Source organism: Melopsittacus undulatus, chromosome 8, assembly GCF_012275295.1.
Source record: "Melopsittacus undulatus isolate bMelUnd1 chromosome 8, bMelUnd1.mat.Z, whole genome shotgun sequence".
NCBI classification, from domain to species: domain Eukaryota; kingdom Metazoa; phylum Chordata; class Aves; order Psittaciformes; family Psittaculidae; genus Melopsittacus; species Melopsittacus undulatus.
The window spans coordinates 26,740,208-26,751,076 of record NC_047534.1 but is presented as its reverse complement, the minus strand read 5'-3'; the positions used below and the strand labels follow the sequence as shown (position 1 = coordinate 26,751,076).

The window sequence follows — 10,869 nt, the reverse complement described above, 5'->3', positions numbered from 1 at the left end:
TGGTCAGAGCGGTGGGTTGGGGGTGGGGCTTTCCTCAGGAGAGCGGGACGGACGTGGGTAGCGGCTCAGGTGGGATCCGCTGAGCTGAGCCCGTTGGTGTAATAGGAAACGTGGTAGCGGCCGGGCCGGGCTGTGCTGAGCTGCACCGGTAAGTATGTTGCTCTCGCACTGTTTTCGGGAAGTGAGTAGTGTCTGCCGGGCTGGTGAGCCCGCCCGTGGGTGCGTACCTGCCGGTTCTTGGCGAGGGCAGGTACGGAGCTCAGTAAGCGCTCCCTGACCCCAGAAGGTGTTCTTAACGTGCGGCCTCTTCCCAGTAATAGCGCTCGTGTCTCATGAAGGGCCTGATGTGTGGAAAGGTGCTGCCTTACCTGCCTACATGGGCATGCTGAGCCCCCCTGCTCTGAGCAGCCTGCTGCTGTGATCCTCCCCTGTGTAAAGCACGGGGCTGTGTGGCATATCGCATGTTGGCTAGGGACTTCTCTTGAAAATACACATTCTTGAGCATGAGTCTGCCTTGGTTTTGTAGGGCAAAATGTGGGGGGTTGCCATGCTTTTTCATCAGTTTCCTTCAGTGATTTTAGAGCATGCTGCTTAAAAGCATCAAGCACGTGTATTGTTGTTTGCAAGGGCTTCATGTGACATTTACATTGTAAATTGTATGTTAGATCTACAGCTTAGGCACCAAATGGGAAGAGCTTCCAAGTGAATTGACGTGATTACTAGTTTAACCCAATGTGAGCAGTAATGCAGTACTTCATTGTTAAGCCCTGAGATTTGGACTCTGAGGAAGAGAGAATATCTGGAGCTCTCTTTTCAGGTGATATATGAATTGTGAATTTTGTTTCATGCTCTTGCTAAGAAGATGGTTAAATGTACTGGGTTTGTGTCCCAGTGCCAGCCAGCTCCAAGATGGACTAACCAAGGCTGAACCCATGAGTGACACTGATAGCACCTGTGGGATAACATATTCCAGAAGGGGGGGAGGGGAAATCCAAACTGTACAATTTCAGCTGGAGAGAGCAGTGAGAATGTTTGAGAGAAACAACTTGGCAGACCCCAAGGTCAGTACAGAAGGTGGGAGGAGGTGCTCCAAGCGCCAGAGCAGAAATTCCCCTGCAGACCATGGTGAGCTAAACCCCCACGTGGGCCAACAGTGGAGCAGATATCTACCTACAGCCTGGGGAGGACCTCGGGGACCAGCAGGGGGTGCCTGAAGGAGGCTATGATCTCATGGGCATTGTTCTGTTCGCTGGAGCAGGCTTCTGGCAGGACCTATGGCCCCATGGAGAGAGAAGCCCATGCCAGAGCAGGTTTGCCGGCAGGACTGGTGACCATGCAGGGAACCCGCACTGGAGCAGTCTGTTCCTGAAAGACTGCACCCTGTGTGAGGGACCCACACTGGAGCAATTTATGAAGAACTGCAGGCTGTGGGAAGGAGTGACAGCACTTCTCATGTAGCTAGCTCCCAGTAGTAATCGGTGATCATCCTGTCTCTGTGTTGTCTGATAGGGTTAATGATACACTCTGTGTATCATTACACAGAATGGTGTAGCACCAAATCCCACGTGCTGCCGGCTGCAGGCAGGCTTTTTAGGAGTGCTCAGCAGGCTGAGCACAGCTCTCACACAGAGTATGCTGAGTTCAGCAAAGTAGCTAGGCTATTTGACTACTACAAGCCTAAACACTGAAAATTCTCAACTTAGGATTTCTTTTCTGGGCCTCTTATAAAAGAGGCTTGCTCTTTCTCAGTAGGACTGACAAGTCATGTGGAATCTTTGGAAATATTCAAAATCTAACTGGGCAAGGTGCTGAGCAACCTGTTGTAAATTGCCCTTGCTCTCAGTGAGGAGTGAATGATGTCAAAGGTGTCATCTGAGCCAAATATTTCCAGTTCTGATAATTCCTGAGTCAGAGCCTTTCTATCTTGGTAAAAACCCTATTAGTATTGTAACTGCTTATTGTAAGAATTTGGACTACTGCTGTAAAGCAAAACCAACACAAATAATTGGAGTAAGCTCACACACTGCAATCTTGATATTATTATTCTCCTGTCATTCCCGTTTCTTGTACATGATCAATAACCTCCTCTACATGTTGCTTCATTGCTTGCTTTAGAAATCTTGTAGTGAAAGTATTGAGACTGAGAAAGATGTAGACTTCTGGCTCAAAGTGAAGCAGAAGTTTGACTGTATTTTGGAAATGTTTCTGCTGAAGGATAGGTTGGTAACACAATAATTGAAATAGTAAATAACTGTAGTAGTAACATAGGCTTCTTGCCACCCATGTATCTTGCATTATTTTACTAGAGTTTCTGCCTTAACCAGGTTGGCAATGTTATTTTTAGATTGTTTCTGAAAATAAGCACTTCTGTTGAAATGTGTTGTGTGGAGGAGATTGCTGCAGAGTAAAATACCATGTAGTTTTAATCTGAGTGTGACACATTATCCCTGCAGCTGGGCTGATCCTGTTTGAGTCCTTATTTTGTCTTAATGTGAAATACTGCTCCCTAGGGGGCTGGGAGCTTACTGGGGATAACAGGGCTGTAGGCAGGGAGTTGCCTGTCAGTCCATTCCATAGTAACTCCTTGAGGTGAGCGACAAAGACCCAGAGATTATGGCCAGGTTCAACCAAGAGTCCAGATAGTCAGGCAGGTTCATGGTGAAACAGCGGGTCTATAGGTCAGGGTCTGGTCCCCTGGTTACCAGGCAGTCCTGTGGTGATTAGGCCAGGCCAAGGCCAGGCAAGGGCCCAATCAGCACAGGGGTGAGGTTCAGGCCTAGGGAGAAGCAGTGTCAGACAAGGACCCAGAATGGCCAGACAGGACCATGGGGATGAGACTGGGCCAGGACATCAGGCTGTGGGACATCAGCAGGACCCATGGTCAGGTAGGGCTCTGGTGGAGCTGGAGACCAGTACTCTTGTGTTATCACCAGGGATTGATGGCCCTGGGATGGGCTGAAATGAGTCAGGGCAGGCCCTGGGCCAGGCTGGGCAGGGACAGTAAGGCCTGTTGGTGTCCTCAGGGCACTGCCAGTGTTGTATTATAATTTCTGTTTCAGTGGAAATAACTGCTGGTTTCTGGTTTGAGTTGAAATATTAAAGCCCAAAAAGGTACAAAACTAACAACAACTCTCAGTGTGTCTTATAGTCTCCCTTGTCCCACAAGACATTTTTCTTCTTTTTTTTTTTTTTTTTCTGGAGGGGGGATTACCAAATATTTACATTATGGGATGATGATTTTTAACAACAGAAGTGTGTGGGCAAAGCAAAAGAAAGCTGTAATGCATGTTCCACAGAGAGAATTGGGTGTGGTGCAAGTCCTTTTCCATTGCCACTGATTTCTGATTTAGATGGGATTATAAACTGCTATCTTGTTTTCTGTGTCATAGCTGACAGGTATGGAGCAAGGAGTCTGGGGAAAAATACATAATATGCCAAAGTCCAGTACCTGTAATGTTGCAACAGTAGGAATTTCTCTAATTAAGAAAAGCAATTAGTTACACATGGTCATTTTCAGAGATTTGTAAGCATGTAGCAAACCAGTTTTTTTCCCCTTTGCATCTCACAGGTAAGCAATAAGCCAGGTCTTATACAATATATCTTATAATAAATTCCCTGCTAGGAAGACGTTTAATGGTGTTAATCAGTGTTCTGATTATGTTTTGATGAATATCAGATCGTAAGGAAGTAGGAAGGATTTTTTTTTCCTTTCTACCCTCTTCTCCCAAATTTCTTGTAATCAGAAGGCTACATGATAGGTTTTTTTAATAACGTCTATTCGTGTTTCTCTTCTGTAGAGCCATAAGAATTACTGAGAACCAGATGGAGTAATACCATGAATATTTTGTTTCATACAGGACATCATGGGAGCCCAGCAGGAGAAAAAACCTTCTGAAGAAAGAAAACACAAAAGTCCCCAAAATAATACTCAAACATCTCAAGTCCAGTGGGGAAGAGCATGGTGAGAGAAGCTGATGACTCTAATTAGTCATTGTGTCTCAAATTGGTTCACACTCCTTTAGATGCTACATTCCTTTTAAACTTAACTCTATTAGTAACAGATTGTTGCATTGCCCTCTTCTTGAAACTGATGGATAATGAGCTGTAGTAGCAGATGCCAACGAAGAGTCCTTCAAGATTTTTAGGACAGACAGCTTGCCAGATGGCTTGGGTTAAAACACAGTTGTCCTTGCAAAAAGCAGATCATAAAAATCAGTCAAACTTGTAGTTCCTTCAAGGCTGGAACTTTAACCTCAATATTTCCTGAGATTTGAAGAACAGGCATCCATCTGTGATATTGCCAGCTGACATCTCGTGCTGCAACAAGACTTATGACTCGTATCCCTGTTCTCAAGGAGTTGTGCAAGTGTCAGTACTGTGTTGCAGCTGGAAACAGCCATGGGTGTTTATATAAGTTGCCAGTATGGTGTGTTGTAGAGCAAGGACAACTCATGGCTGCTCAGGGTGTGTCTGTTCCGTTTTTCAAAGCTTTGCACAATATTCTTGTGATTCTGTTACCACTCCCAACGGAATACCAGTTGTACCTATGATTGCCATATCATAGGCAATCGTGTGTGATTTGATTGAAGGTTGTAATAATAATCTGCTTTTTGGGGAGGAGATATTACCTATTCTGTTGCTCTGACCAGCTAGCATAGTTTTATAACAGATTCTGGTAAAGTATGCAACGCCCTATTTGACACAAACAAATATAAATGCCCTGAAAACATTTTCAGTTTTCATCCAGTTAGTCGAGTAGGTCCACTGAAAATATTGTCTGACTTCATCAAACCCCTATTCTAACTGAAAACTGAGGGGGTAAAAATTGCTCTGTTTTGGATTACAGGGAGGTGGACTGGTTTTCCTTGGCAAGTGTCCTTTTCCTGCTTATGTTTGCACCACTTATTGTTTATTACTTCATAATGTCCTGTGACCAGTACCAATGCTCCCTGATGAATCCACTCATTGACTTGCTAACGGGGAATAAACATCTGTCTGACATCTGGAACAAGACTCCTATGCCGACCTACAGGGCTGCTGGCATCTATGCCCTTTGGGTCACTTTCCAGGTACATTATTGAGTTCAAATCTAAATGTAGTGGCTGTTTCTTCAAAGAGCTGCTTGATGAATCCTTTTACATGAAGGGTAATAGAATGTCACAGTGGCATTTACTTTTTTCTGTGTTTCTTGTGTGCCATGGCTTTTTGGAATCCAAATGCCACTTATGCATTCAGAAAATAAATATGTAGGGAATATACACAAATATTCGTGGTGTGATGTGTTTCTTGATGTGGTTTTTAAGAAAAAGCAACTATATATGACCAATACCCATTTGTCTTAAATTAATACACAATAAATAATCATAAACTAACACTGCAGAAGGGGTGATATTTTCTATAGAAAGGCTGTAAAAGAACACTGACATTACATGTATTTGTAAAGTATCTTCAAACTTAAGCATATCACTCCTTTTTTTTTTTTTCCAAAATTGGAAAACAGCTTGCTTATAATACAGATAAACTTCAAAGTAAAAGGATAAGGAATCTAGTTACCAAATGTCCTGCCTCCCCACCAAAAAGGGATGCCAGCCATACATGAAGAACATCTTTAGAGCTGTTTAATAACTAAACAACAGCTAAATTGTGCTGTATTTGCTTATCCAGTCCTTATTTGAAGCCGACATGTGTTATATTTGGTATGTGCATGAAAAGGGCAGTGGTTTGGGGGGTTTTGTCATGTCTTGTTTTGCTGTTAATACATTCTACTTCTTCTAGGTGGTTTTGTATATATGCCTTCCTGACTTCTGCCATAAATTTCTTCCTGGATATGTAGGAGGTGTACAAGAAGGTGCTGTCACCCCTGCTGGTAAGTTCTTCCTTAAAATACCTCCAACCATACAGTCTTCTATAATATTTCTGTACTTACTCTTTATAACCCATGTGGAGCTGAAGGAAACATGGCCATAAATGCTTTCACTTTCCTCATGTTCACTACAAAGGAAAATAAAAAGCAATCAATCTATGTAATCTTTTAGGATAAGTTATAGAATTCCCATCTCATGCTGTCAGTAAAACTAATGATGTGTCAGGCACTGCACCAGCAATGCTAGAATACAGACTGGTAGTTTTGGCACTTAGAATCAGCAGTGGACTACTGCTGGTATTTGACAATGAAGTTAACCCATGGGACTTGAACAAAATGTGTGATGTGAGCTTAGCATGTGAAAGGGTAACTTCATACCTTAGGCAATTTAAAGGGAGACAGTAACTTGACCGCTTGAAGAGAAAAACTCAGCCCAGCAGAGCGTGATGGTTACAGTGGAGTCTAATGAAACTTTCAGGTAAGTATCTCAAGATATTTAATTGGGAAGCTGAGGAGAGTAAGGTCATAGTACTCGATTAAGCTTCTGTATATTGTATGCATATGTCTAAAATAAAAAGCTGTATTAATGCAATGCCACTAAACACTCGTATTTTCTTCATATTTTAGGTATAGTGAATAAGTATGAAATAAATGGACTTCAGGCTTGGATCTTTACCCACGTGCTTTGGTTTGCAAATGCCTATTACTTCCACTACTTCTCCCCTACCATAATTTTTGACAACTGGATTCCTCTCATGTGGTGTGCCAATATCCTGGGATATGCAGTTTCTACATTTGCAATGATTAAAGGCTTCTTTTTCCCTACCAATCCAAAAGACTGGTATGTGATTTGTAACAATAGGACATATAAATTGAATGCCGCACAGAATAGCGATAGAATATATTTTACTGGCACAAATAGGCCAATACATGACTGATGGTTTGCTTCATTAGCACCTTCCTCTGTATCATGTGACTGGTAGCCTCAGTGTCACAAATAAATCCATCCGATTTGTGACAAATAGGGACGGTTGTAGTTAAACTGTTCAAAAATGTTACCAAGAAAAAAATTGGGTACCTTTGAAGCTAAAATTTCTCTCTGCTAATGGAATGCTTTGGTTGAGTCAGTTTGTGTTGTCTTGCAAAGCACTATATGGTTTTACAGTTTTATTATCATTACATCAAGTGAATCTAAAATGTGTAGTTAGAATAGTATTTGTATGTAACTGCATATATTTCCAATTTTTTATGCTTTCTAGCAAATTCACTGGCAACTTCTTTTACGACTACATGATGGGGATTGAATTTAACCCTCGGATAGGAAAGTGGTTTGATTTCAAGCTCTTCTTCAATGGGCGCCCTGGTATTGTAGCTTGGACTCTGATTAACCTTTCCTATGCTGCTAAACAACAGGAGCTGTATGGCCAAGTAACTAACTCCATGATCCTTGTCAATGTCCTTCAGGTAAATTCAGAGAAGCAAAGTAGGAACTCACTTTGGAAATAAACTATTTTTATTAAAGTAGACAAAAATTTTTGTACTGAAATTGATTTTTCTTTTTTTTTTTTTTTTTTCCTGGCCTGAACAACCTCTTTCAGAGAACATGCACTGGAACTTGATCTTTTGGACACTTGTGTTCATTCAGAGTGCCAATGTAAATACTCTGCTGTATTCATGCAGTGCTACTAGTGGCATGGTCATACCTGCACCAGCAGATTTCAGTGTGAACTTAAGAAATGCTTCTCTGATCCTGTGTTCTGGAAACAGGCATAGAATGATCTTGAATCCAAAGAGAACAATCACAAATTCTATGGCTTTAGTTGGAGCTAAATTAGACAGGTTTTTTTAGTGGTGGCAGCACTGCACCTAAGTTGGGTTTGTGTGTATGTGTGTGTGTGAGACATGCAAAACTAGAGATGTCTCCACACCTAAAAACAGCCAGTCTGGTGCCATGCTCTCTACTGAAGAGACCCCAAAGTCCTAAGTACAGGTAATAGTTTGGATTTATCCATTGATAAGTGTAAATAAAAGCCCACTCAACGGGGTCTCTGTTTCCCCTCTCTGAAAGCATAAGGCTCTTTAAGCTGAAGAGAGGTATGTGTGGTCAAGTGCAAGTATACTTCTGAAGTCTATGTCCTTATGTAGCACACTTGTCTTAATCATAGAATCATAGAATGCTTAGGGTTGGAAAGGACCTTAAGATCATCTACTTCCAACGCCCCTGCCACGGGCAGGGATGCCTCACACTAGACCATGTCACCCAAGGCTGTGTCTAACCTGGCCTTGAACACTGCCAGGGAAGGAGCATTTACCACTTCTTTGGGCAGCCTGTTCTAGTGTCTCACCACCCTCGCAGTAAAGAACTTTGTCTTGAATTCCTTAGTCATCTTGGTTAATATTGCTTTGCATGACTTTTTATTGCTTTATCCATCTGGATGGAGTATACTTGTGTGATGTGTTCCTCTTACTACCCTATTTTTGAGGTGTTAACATAAAAAAACAAGTCAGTTTTAAGGTCTTATCACAAGACAGCGCAGAAAGATGAGGCTGATGCTGTTAAACAGGATAATTGGTGACTGTGCTCTATTATTAATGTGAATAATGTTGCTGGTCTGTTTCAGGGTATTTATGTTTTGGACTTCTTCTGGAATGAAGCCTGGTATTTGAAAACCATTGATATCTGCCATGATCATTTTGGATGGTATTTGGGCTGGGGAGACTGTGTTTGGTTGCCTTACCTCTATACTTTGCAGGTAAAAATGTGGTACAATATGTGTTGAGGCTAAAAGGAAAGAAACTTTCCAGAAACATTCTCCTTGACAGTTTGATTTGTATCTTCAACTGTTTCTAGAAAGTTGATTGTAACCATTACAACATCGTTTGTAATGATGCACTTGTAGGAAGGCTTACTGTGCTTGCATGGACTTGATATCTTTTCCTCTCCCCCCTTCTTCAGTGTCTTCTTCTATCACTGTCTTGTGTCTATATGTTTTTCTAAATCCTTTTAATTCCTTTTTGCGCTCCAGCATGTTCAGGGTTTTTTTGGTGGATGTTGGTTCATATTTTAACACATTCATATATGGGAACATATATTTAAGGTAAATCACTAATTCTTTCTTTACATTCCCCACAGGGCTTGTATTTGGTTTACCACCCTGTCCAGCTGGGCACAGCCAATGCTATAGGGATCTTGATACTGGGCTTCATCGGCTATTACATCTTCAGAATGACCAACCACCAGAAGGACCTTTTCCGTCGTACCAACGGCAACTGCAAGATATGGGGGAAGAAACCAGAGTACATAGAGTGTTCCTACATGTCTGTAGAAGGCACCAAGTACTACAGCAAACTGATGACCTCGGGATTCTGGGGGTGGGCACGTCATTTTAACTACACAGGTGACCTAATGGGTTCCCTGGCCTACTGCCTGGCTTGTGGCTTTGAGCACATCTTGCCTTACTTCTACATAGTTTATATGACTATTCTGCTAACCCACCGGTGCATTAGGGATGAACACCGTTGTCTCAGCAAATACGGTAAGGACTGGAAGCGCTACACTGCAGCAGTCCCTTACCGGCTCCTACCAGGAGTGTTTTAAAGCTAACACAGAAACCTAGGGAAATATAAGAAAGACTTTTTGGAGGTGAAGAGAGTTTATCGACATTGTTAAACTAACAAAAACACTTTGTGAAAGACACTCATACTGTTCTGAAGGAGAAGGGGTAGCTGGACAATAATGCTTATTGTACTGAAGGCACATACAAATGGACTGTATTTAAAGTAAATGAAATGAGGTATTAGAATGTCCTGGGTTTTGAGAGGACTCTTATTTGGAACTTTCTTTTTTCCTCCTATTCAAAATTAACTTGGAATTGAAGAAAAGTTCATGTATTGAGACTCCTGAAATATTCCAAAGCTTGAAGGAACAGCAGAGTTCCTCCTTAAAACATCTTCCTCTGGCTTAGAAGAGGAGGAAAACAGTTGTGTGATCCATATAGGAAAGAAGTTGTTTGATATGGTTGGTTGTGATGGTCATAGCTACAGTTAGTAACTCCCCCACAAGAGATTTTATTGTCTTTTGCTTTTCAAGAGGTTAACTGGGGCACCTTATAAACTGGTGTTTTGTGAAGATACTGAGGAGTGCTGATTTCGGTTGAGATAGTTAATTTTCTTCATAGTAGCTGGTATGGGGTGATGTTTTGTATTTGTGCTGAAAACAGTGTTGATAATTCAGGGATCTTTCTGTTATGCTGGGCAGTGCTTGCACAGAGTCAAGGCCTTTTCTGCTCCTCACCCCACCGGTGAACAGGCACAAGGAGCTGGGAGGGGCCACAACCGGGACAACTGACTCTGACTGACCCAAGGGATGTCCCATGCTCATGACATCATGCTCAGTATATAAAGCTGGGGAAAGAAGGAAGGGGTACATATTTGGTATGATGGCCTTTGTCTTCCCAAGTAACCATTATTCATGATGGATCCCTGCTGTCCTGGAGATCGCTGATCACCTGCCTTCCCATGGGAAGTGATGAATGAGTTCCTTGGTTTTCTGGTTTGAGCATGTGGCTTGTGCTTTACCTATTAAACTGCCTTTATCTCAAACCACGAGTTTTCTCATTTTTACCCTTACAGTTCTCCATCCCACAGTAGGAGGATTGAGTGAGTAGGGGGCTTAGCCACTTGCTGTGGTTAAACCATGGCAGTTCTTTTTAGTGCCCAGTGTAGGTCTTGAAGGGTTTGAGACAATGACAGATTTCTCTGGAATATGCTAGATGGAAGTTGTAGCTGCTATTGCTGTTTAGCTGTTCATTGGCAGGCTTCTGTGCTTGCCATGGGGTTTGCTTGCTTTACTGTATATTACAGTCTAGTGCTTGTTAGTGGCTGCTTTTCTGCTTTCGGTGCTTGCTATAGTGTTTATCTGCTTGTGCCATGCCTGGGAATGGTCTGATAACAGCAATGGCCATGTGTCTGGGCTGGCAATGGCCAGGCATGGCTCCTGTGTCTGT

At 42.3% G+C, this 10,869-nt stretch overlaps 1 protein-coding gene across 1 annotated transcript; it reads left to right on the top strand.

Annotated features, from left to right (window-relative positions):
- Nucleotides 1–27: 27 nt before the first annotated feature.
- Nucleotides 28–10,465, top strand: DHCR7 (7-dehydrocholesterol reductase). Its single transcript, XM_005150560.4, has 8 exons — nt 28–148; nt 3,858–3,961; nt 4,847–5,069; nt 5,776–5,866; nt 6,491–6,704; nt 7,123–7,327; nt 8,485–8,616; nt 8,997–10,465. Exons 2-8 carry the CDS (start codon nt 3,864–3,866, stop codon nt 9,459–9,461), a joined length of 1,428 nt encoding a protein of 475 aa, XP_005150617.1. The 5' UTR covers nt 28–148; nt 3,858–3,863; the 3' UTR covers nt 9,462–10,465.
- The last annotated feature ends 404 nt before the right edge of the window (nt 10,466–10,869 follow it).